At 37.6% G+C, this 17,809-nt stretch overlaps 1 protein-coding gene across 1 annotated transcript; it reads left to right on the plus strand.

Annotated features, from left to right (window-relative positions):
* Positions 1 to 86: 86 nt before the first annotated feature.
* LOC135721630 (cholesterol 7-desaturase nvd) lies at positions 87 to 15,856 on the plus strand. Its single transcript, XM_065244014.1, has 7 exons — positions 87 to 982; positions 5,848 to 6,036; positions 8,169 to 8,347; positions 8,812 to 8,937; positions 10,691 to 10,810; positions 12,114 to 12,290; positions 15,261 to 15,856. Exons 1-7 carry the CDS (start codon positions 553 to 555, stop codon positions 15,420 to 15,422), a joined length of 1,383 nt encoding a protein of 460 aa, XP_065100086.1. The 5' UTR covers positions 87 to 552; the 3' UTR covers positions 15,423 to 15,856.
* The last annotated feature ends 1,953 nt before the right edge of the window (positions 15,857 to 17,809 follow it).

The following is a 17,809-nucleotide window of genomic DNA, read 5'->3' on the forward strand; positions in this document are numbered from 1 at the left end:
GGTGCTTCTGTGTTTTATTCGACATATACTCTAAAAAATATATTGTTATTTTCAACCCAGTGTTGGGTAAAAAAGGGTAAAACCCAGCAGTTGGTTTAAATTAACGTGTGTAACCCTAAATTTTTACCAGTACCAGTACTGTATATTAGATCAATTGTTCCTTTTACAACCACATCAAATATTTGTTTTCCTTTTAAAACAAATAATCAAATGTTTAAATAATAATTCACTTTGCCCATGAGGTAATCGTGCACACTCAAAATCTGCAGCACTGCTTTTACCACCTGACGTGTGTGGGCGTGGCATCGCGGATGTCAATCAAGCGTCGCATCCCCTATTCACTTCGCTCGCTCTTGAACACTACGGACAAGCCGTTACCCTTAGACAAAAAAAACGAAACAATGTATAAACATACACCTTTTGTTTGGTGCGTGAACGACACCACTGTTTGCATAGAAACCAAAGTGGGCAGGATGAATAATCAAGAGCACTGATTGTTTGTCACAGTCTGTGTGTTTGTCACTTTGTGACAGGATACCGGATCGGTTTGTCATGGAGAATTCACGGACATCACTGATGGTCAAAGTGGCCGCGGTGGTCGCGATCGGTCTCGCGGCCACCTTCGTGATGCACGTTCAAGATCCGTCGCATGCGCTTTTCGGTGCAGGATACCCAGAGCTGTGGCGGAGGACCGGATTGGCCGGTGCTCCTGCGCGAGCTGCTGCCTGTATCCTCGCGGGAGTATTTCTTTTAGCATTGGGCTGGTTGTACAGATTGTTATTCGCTCCCCTTGAGTTGCTCCGTGGCGTGGATGAGGTGGGCTACATCGCAGAGGACGGGCGCTCCCGTGCGCAAGCGGCCAACGAGGTGCGGCGGAGGCGCAAGACTGGAGAATTACCGCCGGTGTATCCCAATGGCTGGTATCGGGTTCTGGACTCTCACATGCTGGAGAAAGGGGATGTCAAGAGTGTGACTGTACTGGGTAGGTATCAGAGGGGAGGTAAAATCACGTCACAAGAAATGTCGTGTCCTGTGGGATTTCTTGCCCTCTTTTTCGTTTCCTTCATTTATAAAACAGTACAGAAACTATATAAAACACGCAACAAACCAGACATCATAATCTGCGTCATGTTTTAACTGTTGGTCCGTATGCTTGAGCTGGGGGAAGTCCATAATGGACGCGTTTTGCAATTTGAAGTTGAACTGATCATGCTACTTTACATAAAAACGCAACGCAATTGTCTCCCAAATGCATACATAGACAAACTGTTTTAAAATAGCGCGGACAGTATCCCAGACTGACGCGTTTTTACGCAAGAACGCGTTCCAGTTAACAGTTAAAACATGTAAATAGTTTCCTCTACGACGCACTCTGCACATTTTCTGCCATGTGTCTTAAGTGCTGCGCAGGCGCAGATGTGATACTGAAATAGCTCTGCGCTCACAGTTCTGTAACATAGATGGGTTTTCAGGTCACCTCAAGAACGGAAACGAAGTTGATGACGCTGGCGCCCCGACATTAAAGGCTAAAGCTAATGTTAAACTGTTTATACACTTCCAAAAACACAGGTTCCTTAAAGGTTCTTTGGCAAGCTATGAAGAACCCTTAACATCCACATAGGCATTTAGCAGACGCTTTTATTCAAAGCGACTATAACCGCAGAACCTTTTAGTTGCACCAATGGTTCTGACTATATTTCATAAACCAAAAATGTGGAAGAACCTTTGACTAAAAGGTTCTTTGGGGAACCAAAAATGGTTCTTCTATGGCATCACTGGAAAGAAACCTTATTAGTGTGTGGGTCACAGCTGTTCTCACAAAGAGCTAACAAAATGTTTTTACGGTCTCTTACAGTAACCAAAGGGGGTAGATAAAGGAACATTTGCCAAATGCTTTTTCCAGTTTTTGGGATATTTGTTGATATGACATCCAGCAGTGACTACATCTCCTGCTACACTTTAGCTATTTGAAACACTATTGTCTAGTTTTTGTGTGATTATATACTTGTGTGATTATATACAGCATACTTGAAATACTGTAATGAATATTTGTACTAAATTTCTCACACTGCCAACCTACAGTAAATAAGTGAACTGCAATAAGCTAAAATCTAATTTGAAGTAGTGGAAAGTAATATGGAACAGGAACAATAGTATACATTATACATACAGTAAATACATACACATAATCGTGACATTTAGAAAAGCATGCATACTCTTATTTTATTTGCTTAAATGGATTTATTTGAAATTAAATGTTTTTTTGCATTTGGCAGTCCAAAGTGACTTGACCTTGCCACTGTTAAGTGTTATGCGCCACAATCTAAGCTACAGGAAGATCTAAAAGGCAGTATGTTGTTATATATATATAAATTAATATCAATATCACTTGGACACTGTTTTTGTTTGTGGCATACAAAATCGGGAAGGTTATAGAGCTGGATTTGGATAAACCTATGTCACAAACTTCTGAAAGATGCTGAGCATTCTGGGTTATAAGCAAACAAGACAAGGTTGCTGAAGAAGTGACAGACTGAACCTATGATAAAGCTCATGTGTACGTGCAGCCCCGACATTGCACGTACGCTAGGGCTTAATCCAAGTCTTTGTCTTTTGTTATTCTAACAAAGTAAATCTTTTTGTTATGTTTAAGTGTCTGTTGCTTAGACGAGTTGCTTAGGGGTTATCATGTTGCAAAGACCTTTGGTTTTAAGTGAAAATATCAAACAAGACGCCTTTGTAGTTTTGTCATCGAGATACAGACATGACTGTTGTGATCATGCAACCTGGAGACTATTAAACCTGTCATGCCCTTTCAATGCCCTTTTTCTGTAAACCCCTTTGCTTAAAGCTAACCAAAAGTTATCACCTAAAACGGAAGTGAAGGGGAAACACACAAATTCTTACTTAAACCCACACAGAAGATTTAAGTTAATGTTTGGTGTTTGCAAATAAATTTCCCTCTTAAATTTGACTTTAAAAAAAACTAAAACTTAAGTTCTTTTTCTTTTACATTATAAATGAAGTTAAACATTAAAATATTACAGAGATGATGGATTAAGATTTGAGTCCAAAAAGTGAATGTCAGCAACATTTTTGTCAACCAGTCTCATAGTCATATCCCAACAATAAAGTGACCACAAAAATACAGGTGCTTTCACAGCGATGCCAAAGAAGAACCTTTTTTTTTGTTCTTCAAACAATCATTTCTTTATACACTTTTATAATCTAAAGAACCTTTTATCACCTTAAGGACCTTTTGGAAAATAATAAAGGTTTTTCAGATGTTAAAGGAACACTTCACTTTTTTTGAAAATAGGCTTGTTTTCCAGCTCGTCTAGAGTTAAACACTTTACCGTTTTGGTAATCAATTTAGCCGATCTCAGGTTTTGGCGGTATCACTTTTAGCCTAGCTTAGCACAATCCATTGAATCTGATTAGACCATTAGCATCGCGCTGAAACGACCATTGATAAGAAATTACCAAATTATATTACGCAGTGCCCGAAAATAGTCTCCTGCCATTAAAAGTTACCAAGGGGACTATTTTCAGGCGTTGCGTAATATTATTGCGCCTGCTGAAGCCATGGTATGGCAGCAAAGTCCTGTATTATTGCATCGGCATGAGAGTACAGTTCCTAGCCATATCGGCCTTGGTAATAGCAACTTTTAATTTTCAGTCGGTCTTAATGCACAATGTAACTACAGAAGAGTCAAGTTTTAAATAGGAAAAATATCGAAACTCTTTGGTTATTTTTTTACGCGCGATGCTAATGGTCTAATCAGATTCAATGGATTATGCTAAGCTATGCTAAAAATGGTACCGCCAGACCCGGAGATCGGCTGAATGGATTCCAAAACGGTAAAACTCAAATGTTTAACTCTAACTCTTCAAAAAAAGTGGAGTGTTCCTTTAAAAATGCTTTAAAGAACCATTAAGACAAATATAGGTTCTTTTATAGCATAATTTTTAAGAGTGCATGTGTACTATTAAGAAGGCACAGAAATGTGCACAGAATACGGCAGAGGCGAATTATGTCAGGCCCAGTCCTGCGAAATGCCTAACCGTCATTAAAATCACATTGTTCTTGCACTTTTAACCTCAAAGCCACAGACGAAAAGCATTATCTACCACTAAACAGTGATGCAGCTAAGTAGACTTTCATTAAATGATCTCAAAGAGTAAAACATTTCATTGCTAGCAGTTACTGCTACGTTCAGTATTGATGTGCATTTCATAAGACCTTGACGTTAAGTGGGCTATTGGCTGGATGTCTGACAGAAATCAGATAATTGATATGATAACTGATATGCTTACACAGCATAAACACGTTGTATAAATACATATAGTCAGAATGTATTACCATTGCCAGTTTTCATACCAACGTTTCTTTACCGTAAGGGCTTGTGTTGTTTCCACTGTTTGTATGCGATTTTGTCATCTGAGACGCTGCATTGCAGGCTAATAAAACTCCTCAGGTCAGCATAATAAACAAAGAGTTACAGATGTAGACCTGGGGAGAGAGAGAGAGACAGAGAGAGGAAAACAAGGTTTTACTGTTCTGCGGGAATGCATTGGACTTGATATGCATGTTTGATATGCATATGTCTGGTTATGTAAAAGCTGCAGCTTGGCAAAAAAACCCCAATAATTATTAACTAACCTCTGACTAAATGACAGAAGGTGTGGTGCATGTTGAAGTTTAATCTGGCATAAATCTGCAAACTTAAAAAGAAGAGGATATTTGGATGGATCCAATCAATATGCAGTTATATGAGAAGTTTCAGTCCAACTTCAGGCCTGCAAAGTACGCATCTGTGTTGTACTTTATTTGTTTTTTTTAATGTTATTCTTTTTATATTTTGTATCTGTGTTTTATACATTTTTCAGCTATGCTTTCCCCCGAGACCCCAACAGTGATGGGGGTACACATTGATTGATGGATGTTTTTTAATCTTGTGTTTTGGAAGATATGGGAATATTTTGATTTCATGTTTTCAAAAAGGTCACATGACAATGTTGTGCACTGAAAAAAAATATTCTTTAAGGTAAGTGGTTGCAATTAATTCATTTAAGCTATATATAAAAAAACATTTGTTTAAATGCAGCTTAAATAAATTGATTGCAACCACTTACCTTTAAAAATTGAGTAAATTGAATTAATCATTTTTTTCAGTGTGAAAGTTATTTCCCACTGCCTTTAGTATTATAACATTGGTTAAAATTGTACTGATCAGATGAAGTTCGACAAAAACATGGATTTATTTAATAAACGGTTCTCATTTTATCAGTCGTTTCTTTATCCTCTAGCTTCTGCATCTGTGTCTTGGCTTGCAGACTGAAAACTTGGCATAGAGTTGACTGAATAGTGAATATAATGCAGTCATGGAGAGAGATCTAACATCAAACTAATAATAATACTAATAATAATAAACTAGATCTTATCATTACATTTAATCATTGGATGTAACAACTCTGTATAAGTATACATTTATTTATTTAGTAAGCACTCTTATCCAAAGCTGTATACAAATGAGAGAGTATAAAAACATTTGTATAAGTTAAAACCATAAACATATAAGTTATTAGATATCAGTCATTAGCAGTACAGCATACCACCTCGAAATGCTGGGAACGCAAGCAAGCAAGCAGGCCTTTTCTCAACAAAAATCCCTTCACAATGATGGTCCATGGCAGGTTCCCAAAGAATTTGGAGACACAACGTGGCTCTTTTTAAGAAATAAAAGAAGCAATACTGCCCTCTGTAGGCGATTCTGTCTGTGTTTAGCTTTAGTGTTTTCCCCACAGCGAAATGAAATGTTATTTGTGTGCTTGTTTGCTTTTCAGGACAGCAGGTGGCAGTGTTTCGTGGACAGGATGGCAAAGCCTATGTAGTGGATGCTTATTGCCCCCATTTAGGTGCAAACCTGGCTGTAGGGGGGAGAGTTGTGGGGGGCTGCATCGAATGCCCTTTCCACGGCTGGCAGTTTCGAGGGATAGATGGAAAATGTGTCAAGATTCCATATGCAGATAAAGGTAAGAGATGGTGCATTATAATTTTATTAATACATATACTGATATATCACTGATTTTAAGCAATGTTATATATGTACATTTGTGACATTTAGAGCTATCTCTTTAGTAATTTAGTTTTTTTTTTAACGATTACAGGTTGATTCAGTGATATCCCCATAAAATCAAAACTAAACTTTTTTGCTTGTAGTATGACTGTGTAAGACTTTAAGGGATTGTCTACCCATGGATAACGAGTTTCTTTATTCTGCTGAACACAAAAGAAGATATTTTGATCAATAATGGTAAGCACACAGTTGATGGAACCCATTGAATTCCATAGTATTCGTTTTTGCTACTATGGAAGTCATTGGGTACCATCAACGATGTGGTTACCATCATTTATTAGAATCACTCCTTGTTTTTTAATCCCCATTACACCAAAGCAGTCTCATTTGACATGCTGTTAGTGTTTTGAGTCTCTGATCAATGTGAGGTCACATTGATACAGCCCCGCCTCCTATACCATAGTTTCCACCCTCAGTGAGTTGTACTCTGTCCACGACATACTATTGTCTCAGACTGTATTAATCAGATCTATTTTAATTAAACGCGCTCACTGTTTGTTTTTCTAAGGAAGTGAGGAGGTGTTGCTAATTTGCATTTAACTCTTTCCCTGCTTAAACACTTCCCAATGACGAGTATTTCCAGCTATCCGCCAGGTGGCACTCTTCCGCAATATATAGAACCCGGAAGTATCGCCCTAGGGCAAACGGCTGGATATCCCTGTATGTTTTGAGGAACGCTCTACACCTGATCTCTATCAAAAGTCCTTAACAAAAATTTAATCTCTATACATTTTGTGATTTTGAAGAAACCTACCCTTTCAGAAGGGATCAAAAGAGAACTAATGAAGGTAGGATTAAACTTTTTTTGTTTGAAAGCAGAGAGTCTGTTCTTTCATTTGATATATTGTATGTTTATATATTTAAAGAAAACTATTTTCTGGAAGGTATTAAACTTGTGTAAAAATCTTAAAGAATGCTGGTGCTGGCTGGCAACTTAAAAAAAATGCTGGCAGGGAAAGAGTTAAAGGTATAGATATTAAAACATTTTGGACATGCTTTAATAAATCATCTATGAGGTATTTTGAGCCGAAACTTTACAGACACATTTTGGGAACACCTGAGACATCTTGTAAAAAGGCCATAATAGGTGCCCTTTAACTCTTTCACCGCCAGCGTTTAAAAAAAAGTTGCCAGCCAGCGCCAGCGTTTTTCATGATTTTCACAAAAGTTTAATGTCTTCCAGAAAATTTTCTTCTTCAAATATATAAACATACAATATACCAAATGAAAAAACAGACCCTCTGCTTTCAAAAAAAAAAAACGTTTCATCCTACCTTCAGTGGTTCTTTTGTAATCAGCTTTTTGAATATGGGTAGGTTTCTGCAAAAACACCACATTTTGAGCAAAAAGCAGAGATAATTCCATTTTTGTGACGGACTTTTCATAGAGATCCCATTCAGAGCGATCTTTAAAACAGACACGGACATGCAGCAGCTTGCCATAGGGCAATACTTCCGGGTTTAAAAAGTTGCGGATAATAGCGGTATTGCGGAAAGACGGAAAAACTCGTCATTGGCGGGGAAGCATTTTCTCTTGATTGACGAGATATCTCGTCAATGGCGGGGAAAGAGTTAAAAGGTACCGCCCCAGTGACAACTTTTCTACCATTTTTTCTGAGAGTGAAACTAGTGTGCTCCAAAACACTGACGAAATTCACATTTAGAAGATATAAGCATAAGCATTCAAAGCATGCAGCCTCTTCCTTTCTTTATGGATCAATAATTTTTATGACATCATTCTGCACTTCAGCTTTTAATCAGATTCCAGGCTGTGAGGTAAACTAAATGATATTGGCTATTTTAATAGGAGGAGCCACTTCTCTGAGTATGCCCCACACTAAATTAATTTAGAAATTGCATGAATACATCAAACATAGCTGCTTACTGTATTTCAGGGCACGTCGGTGGGTTTTAAAATTTATAAATAATATTAAAACGCTTGACATAAACCAGTTCAATTATGGTAATGCATTAGGTCTACTTTCTGAGTAATACATATATTCTTACTAAGATATTTATGGCTCTCTAGTGCCTGAGTTTGCGAAGGTGCGCTGCTGGCCCAGCTGTGAGATCAACGGACAGGTTCTGGTGTGGTTTCACTGTGATGGGTCAGAGCCCAGTTGGACAGTGCCAGAACAAAGTGAGATCACGCGTGGAGAATGGGTTTACCGCGGTCGTACCGAGCACTTCATCAATGCACATATTGAGGTAAGGCTACATATGGGCAAATTTCCTGTAGGGCCATTGAATACCCATGAGTTTATTGTTGCATTTAACAGACATCATTTTTGCATTAAAGGTGCATTGTGTAACTTTTTAAACGATCTCTTTACTGAAATGCAATATAATATACATACTTATATTTTTAGTGGTGCATAAAGACCTTACTAAGTGAACTGTATTGTTTTTATTACCTTTGAAAGAGTCATTTTATCTACATACAAAGTGGGTCCCCTTACATGGAAGTCGCAATTTTGTGCCGCCATGTTTGTACGGTAGCCCTTAATGGACAAACTGATCTGTAGAACGTGTTTTGTCACTACTGTATGTTGTTTCAGATGATTACATGTTTGTCCTGTTGCGGCTACCATAGCTCCAAAAATCTACACAGTGGACCTTTACAAAGTACACATTTTTATGTTATGCATACTTTATCAATGTCCTTTTCTCAGGAAATTCCAGAAAATGCTGCAGATATTGCACATCTGGCTCATCTCCACACTCCAGGAATCGTCAGTGGCGTTGATCTCCGCTACACCAACAGCAAGACCTGGGAGTTTATAAGACATGATTGGAAGGTTAGAAATGCTTCAGACATCCAAATAATTCACACAAAAGATTTGTTTTATCCCTTGAAATTCTTATTATTAAAGGGACACTCCACTTTTTTTGAAAATATGCACATTTTCCAGAGTTAAAATTATTTTTTACCGTTAACAGATTTTTACCGTTTTGGAAACCATTCAGCTGATCTCCGGGTCTAGCGGTACCATTTTTAGCATAGCTTAGCATAATCCATTGAATCTGATTAGATCATTAGCATTGGGCTAAAAAATAACCAAAGAGTTTCAATATTTTTCCTATTTAAAACTTGACTCTTCTGTATTTCAATTGTGTAAGACCGACGGAAAATTAAAAGTTGCGAATTTCTAGGCCGATATGGCTAGGACTTTGCTGCCGTAACATGGCTGCAAGGGAAGCAATTACACCGTGCCCGAAAATAGTCTCCTGCTATTGAAAGTAACTAAGAGGACTATCTTCGGGCAGTGAGTATACTGCGTAATATCACTACGCCTGCTGCAGCAGCAAAGTCCTTGATTTACGCCAGAAATGAGAGTATAGTTCCTAACCATATCGGCCTAGAAAATCGCAACAAATTTTCCGTCAGTCTTAGTACACGATGTAACTACAGAAGAGTCAAGTTTTAAATAGGAAAATATTTAAACTTTTTGGTTATTTTTTTTAGCGCCATGCTAATGGTCTAATCAGATTCAATGCATTATGCTAAGCTAAGTTAAAAGTGACACCGCCAGACCCGTAGATCGGCTGAATGGATTGCAAAACAGTAAAAATCAAATGTTTAACTCTGGGAGCTGGAAAATGAGCATATTTTCAAAAAAAGTGGAGTGTCCCTTTAAGTCCCTTTAAAGTGCTGGGCTAAGATTAATCTAAAGTGGGTTTTTGCATAAAATATGTGTTTTTACTGTGTGTAATTATTATGTATATTTTAACACACACACATACATTTATTTATATATCCATTTTTTATTTATATATTATATAGAAAATATACAAATCTAAATAAATATATATACACATGTAAATGTTTATATACATAATAATTACACACATTAATCTAGATTAATCTTTGCCCAGCACTAGTTAAAATAGATTAAACAGCTGGCAGTTTTATTTTGACTGTAAATACCCAGTTTACAACTTATTTTTTCTAGTTAAACACAAATGAGTAATTTTATATTAACTATTAATTTATATTATTCCCCACCAGCCTTTTTTTTTTAAATTGCCCACACTAGCATTTTTTCCCCACAAAATTTTCACAAAATGCCTTCCAAGAAAATTTTCTTCTATAAATATACAAACATACACATAAATCAAATGAAAGAACCGGCCCTCTGAAAATCTTTTTATAACCTCTTAAATTAGGTTTCTTCAAAAATAAAAATTTTTAAGCAAAAAGTTTAAATAATTGCATTTTTGTAAAGGTATTTTGTTAGAGATCAGATTCAAGACGAAATCAAAACATACACAGAGTTTAAATGTAATTAAATAAGTTTTCACTTCAGTTTTTTATAAATTGGGTAACATCTAGTGGATAATAGCAGAATAACAGAATTACCGTCAGGAAAGTGTCATTGGAACAGAAATGTTTTCTCTTGATTGACAAGATAAGTCGTCAATGGCGAGGAAAGAGTTAAAATGCCATCCGTTGTTATCTTTTATGGGTTCAACATTGCAAAGTTTCAAAAGCACATCCATCATGATTATCTAATGTTAAAAACAAACATGTACGTGTGTTTTCATTTCTAGGTGGAGTGGAAACCAGAACCCGAGCCAAACAAACACTGCTCACAGATGTTGGTGAAGCACGCTCTCACTGTGTTTGGTCGGCATTGGCCTCTTCTCGATTTGGACGTCCTGGCAAGACAGGTAGTGATAGTGATAGGACGTCTGTTTGACGGCACCGGTGAGCCGCTTAGATCGCGAGAAACGTCAAGAGACTTGCTGTAATTAAATGAATGAAAATAAAGCCATGACCGATCTTGCAGCGCCGTGATCTTTGCGTTGTCAGGGTTGTTTGCTGTATTATAAGCAGTCAGTCGAGTGCACGTACAGCATGCTATTATGCAAATGAAATATCAGCTCTTGTGGTTGTAAATTATCACAGTGGGATGTGACAGATTTTTGAATGCGATGCTTTTGTCGCACTCAAGACTTGTTGTGGGTTAGATCTGTAGTTCAGATTCTGTACTGTAAAAGATATAAAATTATTTTATACTGTTTATACTGTAGAAATGTGTTTGTATTTGTGTAGCAGTCTAAGCATCAGTGCCGTCAATTTTCTTCAAGGCTGAAAGGAACTGTCTTGTCACCATAGTGACGGTGAATAAAACTGATGGTATGTGTGAGAACGGTCGAGATTCAAGGCTGTGCTTGAAACCTTTCTGAAATGTGTTTGATTTCTGGAATGATCTTGCAAGCTGTGCTATCATTGTGATAGGCGCAATAAACTGTGTACATAATACAGGGATAACATATAAAAAAATGTATCTTGGGGAATTGAATCTACTTGATTTGATCACACATTAACTCTTTCACCGCCAGGTTTTAAAAAAAAGTTGCCAGCTAGCGCCAGCATTTTTCATGATTTTCACCAAAGTTTAATGCCTTCCAGAAAATGTTCTTCTTTAAATATATAAACATACAATATACCAAATGAAAGAACAGACCCTCTGCTTTCAAAAAAAAAAAAAACGTTTCATCCTACCTTCAGTGGTTCTTTTGCAATCAGCTTTTGAATATGGGTATTCTGCAAAAACACCACATTTTGAGCAAAAAGCAGAGATAATTCCATTTTTGTGACGGACTTTTCATAGAGATCCCATTCGGAGCGATCTTTAAAACAGACACGGACATGCAGCCGCTTGCCATAGGGCAATACTTCTGGGTTTAAAAAGTTGCAGAAGGGCGCCACCTGGTGGATAATAGCGGTATTGCGGAAAGACAGAAAATCTCGTCATTGGCGGGGAAGCGTTTTCTCTTAATTGACGAGATATCTCGTCAATGGCGGGGAAAGAGTTAAAGAAATTGGTTAACCTGGGGTGTTAAGACGTGATTACTTAGGGTGATCAATGGACAAATGATTATTTTATTCCTGGTTCATTAGCCTGTCAATGTTATTTTAATGACATAATTATTCATATTAATAATGTAATATTATTCACATGTGTAGGTCGGTCCAGGTGTTGTCTTCTTGCTATTCGAACACAGTTTCCTGGGAAGGGGTGTGATGATGCACTGTGTGACCCCGGTCGAGCCATTACTGCAATGTGTATCACACACCATCTTCTACCAGAGCACCATTCCTCCCCTCGTACCCAAGTTCATTCTTCGTGCAGAATGTATCCAGGTAACACAAAGATCATCTGTTACGTGTTGACCACAAAAGACGCTCGTTTATGTTGTTACTGCTGAAACCGTCTATGAGGCTTGATATTTTTACATTAGTTTATCATCCTTTTTATACTGTTACAACAGAGAAATTAACCAGGAAGCATTTCATTATGTTACAATTAATGATATAAAACAACATACAGTTGTGGCCAAAAGGAATGTCCGTGGGGAAAACGTGTGCATTATTTGCATTCCCCCAGGTTAGATTAAACCATAGTTGTGAGAGATCCTGTGTGCATCACGTGTCTTGTCAAAATAAGTGCCTGCTGCAGACACATCTAAAGGGTTTATGATAAAAGAGATGCTGATTGTACTGGTGCACACGCACTGACGAGGGCGAGCTCGAACAGAGATTGCCCGTTGGTTGTGGGGGAGGGACATGAAATTGTAAACATTTGGAAACTGCTCAATCCTCCAGAGTTGCCGACGGCAGCTTTAATATAGTTATGTATATTTTATTTCATTTCTGTCAAAAGATCCATCTAAAGTCCTATATTGCACCTTTAAATAAAGATGGAAGATGTCAATTGTTCAAAGTTGGACATCACTTTTGGGCACTACTCTGTATCAAGTTTTTAATTCAGCTTATATTATGTTTGGCCATTTTGAGATTATCGGCAATGGCTGATAACCGATAATCGGTTTGATTAACAAATGATACATTTTGACAATTTTTAATTGTTGATCATTGAATATAGAATGAACATTTTCATACAGTACTGTGCAAAAGTCATGCCAGAATAAGATTTGTTGTTTTTGCAATGTTATAGTGATCATATATAATTATTTATCAGTCTCTTTAATATAATACATCCAGAAAATACAGGTAATGTGTATGTAGTAATAAAAACTGTATAAAAATGTAAACTGATGTGTCAAGTTTTTAGGATAAACTCCCCTTCCACTTAAGCAATAGCAGGAAACTGCAGGATCTCTTAAACCTAAATAAAATTAAATCCTCATTTCTATTTTTAAAGAAATTATTCTTTTTACTTCATTCTGCTCAAAAACGCTCAAGATGTGTTTAGTGACAAGAGAGGTCACACTTAACACAGACAATGCCTAAAGGAGACATTTAGTCCTGATTGGTTTTTTTTTTTTACATATTTCCTGTATTTTCTGATTTTATCTTAATAAAATAGATTGAAAAATACAACCCCAAATCAGAAAACGTTTGGACACTGTAGAAATTGTGAGTAAAAAAGGAATGAAATAATTTACAAATCTCGTAAACTTGTATTTTATTCACAATAGAATATAGATAACATATAAAATGTTGAAAGTGAGATATTTTGAAATGTCATGCCAAATATTGGCTCATTTTGGATTTCATCAGAGCTACACATTCCAAAAAAAGTTGGGACAGGTAGCAATAAGAGGCCAGAAAATTTAAATGTACATATAAGGAACAGCTGGAGGAGGACCAATGTTTAAGAATAGGAATGTTGTCCCATTCTTGTCTAAAACAGGCTTCTAGTTGCTTAACTGTCTTAGGTCTTCTTTATCGCATCTTCCTCTTTATGATGCGCCAAATATTTTCTGTGGGTGACAGGTCTGGACTGCAGGCTGGCCATTTCAGTACTCAAATCCTTCTTCTATGCAGTCTTGACATTGTAATTGATGCAGTATGTGGTCTGGCATTGTCATATTGGAAAATGCAAGGTCTTCCCTGAAAGAGACGACGTCTGAATGAAGGCATATGCTTGGATAAACCTTTCAGCATTGATGGTGCCTTTACAGATGTGTAAGCTGCCCATGCCACACGCACTCATGCAACCCAAAACCCTCAGAGATGCAGGTTTCTGGAATGAGCGCTAATAACAACTTGGGTTGTCATTGTCCTCTTTAGTCCGGATGAAATGGCGTCCCAGTTTTCCAAAAAGAACTTCAAATTTTGATTCGTCTGACCACAGAACAGTTTTCCACTTTGACAAAGTCCATTTTAAATGAGCCTTGGCCCAGAGAAAACACCTGCGCATCTGGGTCATGTTTAGATATGGCTTCTTGTTTGACCTATAGAGTTTTAGCTGGCAACAGCGAATGATGGATTGTATTCACCGACAATGTTTTCTGGAAGTATTCCTGAGCCCATGTTGTGATTTCCATTACAGTAGCATTCTTGTATGTGATGCAGTGCCGTCTAAGAGCCCGAAGATCACGGGCATCAAGTATGGTTTTTCAGCCTTGACCCTTACGCACAGAGATTGTTCCAGATTCTCTGAATCTTTGGATGATATTATGCACTGTAGATGATGATAACTTCAAACTCTTTGCAATTTTTCTCTGAGAAACTCAGAAAACTATTTTTCGCCGCAGCATTGGGGGAATTGGTGATTCTCTGCCCATCTTGACTTCTGACAGACACTTCCACTCTGAGAGGCTTTTTTATACCCAATCATGTTGCCAATTGACCTAATAAGTTGCAAATTGGTCCTTAAGCTGTTCCTTATATGTACATTTAAATTTTCTGGCCTCTAATTGCTACCTGTCCCAACTTTTTTTGGAATGTGTAGCTTTCATGAAATCCAAAATGAGCCAATATTTGGCATGACATTTCAAAATATCTCACTTTCAACATTTGATATGTTATTAATATTCTATTGTAAATAAAATATACGTTTATGAGATTAGTAAATTATTCCGTTCCTTTTTTACTCACAATTTCTACAGTTTCCCAACTTTTTCTGATTTGGGGTTGTAAATATGGATGGACATTTCAACTTTTAAAACAACAAGTCTGGTGGTGGTGGCCTAAGACTTTTACACAGTACTGTATATCAGCATTAAACTATATCTGCTATCACCACCCTGCTCTTCAGACTTCAGAATAACATTGGGCATTTATTGGCAGTATTGGTGTACTATATGTTATACTAAAGTTACCAAAAGATGCAGGTTTGAAACAGTGGTTGTTTTTCTGTAACAGTTTGAACGAGATGTGATGATCTGGAACAACAAGACGTACATCTCCAATCCAATGCTTGTGAAGGAAGACTCGGCCATACAGAAACACAGACGCTGGTTCAGTCAGTTCTACAGTGAGAACAGCCCACGACTGCGATATCAACACGACACTCTGGACTTCTGAACACAGACGGCCCTTTCACCAATGTGGGCTGCTAGAAGTCACATACAATTATTTTTTTAACTGAAAATGTCAATAGCTGATATTCTAAGTTGATATTTAAAAGCTTTACCATTGCAAATTTTTATGCAAATTATGCAAAAGTGAACATTTCTCTTGAGAAATTCTTTTTAATAAAATCGATAAACAGTGTACCATGCACAAAGAAAACAATAAAGAAAATACAAAATCTGAATTTGGATCAGATTATGTCATATAGAATGAAACCTACAGTAACTAACCCTGGTGTGTTTTTATGCAAACCTGTTGACAAAGTTCAACAAAGGGCAGTGGATCTCAAACTGGGGGCCTTGTGCTAGAGGCGCCCCAGTTTTATGACATTTTATAAAAAAATTATTTATCATAAATTCTGTGTAATTAAACATCAGAGTAACCAACTGCTCCACAGTGTATCTTTTAAAATGTTTTGTTTAATTACATTTTAAGTTTTATGTCATACATTTTCTGGGGGGGGGGGGCACAAACGCATGCACTGTGCATGGGGGCCACATGCCGAAAAAGTTTGAGAACCACTGGCCTAGAACATTTATTCTGTAATAAAATATATGACCCTGAACCACGGGGTCCTGTGAGCGAAAATGCCTTGTTGATGCTAGAGATCAGAGGAGAATGGGCAGACTGATTCAAGCTGATAGAAGAGCAACTTTGACTGAAATAACCACTTGTTACAACCGAGGTATGCAGCAAAGCATTTGTGAAGCCACAACACGCACAACCTTGAGGAGGATGAGCTACAACAGCAGAACACCCCACCGGGTACCACTCATCTCCACTACAAATAGAAAAAAGAGGCTACAATTTGCACAAGCTCACCAAAACTGGACAGTTGAAGACTGGAAAAATGTTGCCTGTGGCCGGTTGCATAAACATAGCCGTGACGTTAAGACTGCGTCTTAAGAATGATTCTAACTAACAAGCAATTAGTTAGTGCTAATCAGTCTTATTATATGGATTTAAATTAGACCAATCTACCTTTTTATGTAACATACTTAAAACAGTTATGATCCGTCTTGAAGAAAAAAATTCATGACTAACTTTTAAGACTAGTCTTTAAGTTTTATGCAACTGGCCACTGGTCTGATAAGTCTCGATTTCTGTTGAGACATTCAAATGGTAGAGTCAGAATTTGGAGTAAACAGAATGAGATCATGGATCCATGCCTTGTTACCACTGTACAGGCTGCTGGTGGGGGTGTAATGGTGTGGGGGATGTTTTTTGGCACACTTTAGGCCCCTTAGTGCCAACTGGGCATTGTATAAATGCCACGGCCTACCTGAGCATTGTTTCTGACGATGTCCATTTTTTATGACCACCATGTACCCATCCTCTGATGGCTACTTCCAGCAGGATAATGCACCATGTCACAAAGCTCGAATTGGTTTCTTGAACATGACAATGAGTTCACTGTACTAAAATGGCCCCCACAGTCACCAGATCTCAACCCAATAGAGCATCTTTGGGATGTGGTGGAACGGGAGCTTCGTGCCGTGGATGTGCATCCCACAAATCTCTATCAACTGCAAGATGCTCTCCTATCAATATGAGCCAACATTTCTAAAGAATTCTTTCAGCACCTTGTTGAATCAATGCCACGTAGAATTAAGGCAGTTCTGAAGGCGAAAGGGGGTCAAACACAGTATTAGTATGAGTGTATATATTGCTACAAATATACCCATGCTACATATGACTGGTTTTATGGTCCAGGGTCACATATATGCTTACATATATACATTTTGCTCTATAAGCCTGTTCAAATAAGCTCTGCAAAAAGTTGTTTTTCTTTCCCATTGCAAAGACCTTTTATCCTTGATGAAGTGCCTTACACAATCAGGACTCAGTTAAAAATAGCTGTACTTTTTTCTACTGTGTTGCTAAACGCCTTGATTTGAGAAGCAAACAGTTCCTGCAGTCTGACTTTTACTGCTTCAGCTGTCTGAAGAGTCCTCTTTGATTCAGTAAGCAGTGAATCAAAGCTTGATGCTTTTACTGAACGCCAGGTCTCTACGCAAGCCTGTGTACACAGATGCAAAGGGAGAACACAGAGTACTTAGATGCTGGTTGTATAACATACAAGTGCCCTCATTTAGATCCAACTATTTTATACCATTAAATATTTTATTTTCTTGAGTTACTTAATGGTCAGATTCGCATTTGAATTAAGCATTATGTAATATTTCTATAAGCAAGCAGATGCAGGGCATTAAAATGGGTAAAGCAATACTACAGACTTACAGTAGATAAAAAGAGCGTCCCATGTCGTCCGATGTCTTAGAAGAATATCAAGAGATTTTGAGGTGGCTTTTTGTTTGGATCAGCTTCACAGGAACACC

The sequence above is a fragment of the Paramisgurnus dabryanus genome, chromosome 18 (assembly GCF_030506205.2).
Source record: "Paramisgurnus dabryanus chromosome 18, PD_genome_1.1, whole genome shotgun sequence".
Taxonomy (NCBI): domain Eukaryota; kingdom Metazoa; phylum Chordata; class Actinopteri; order Cypriniformes; family Cobitidae; genus Paramisgurnus; species Paramisgurnus dabryanus.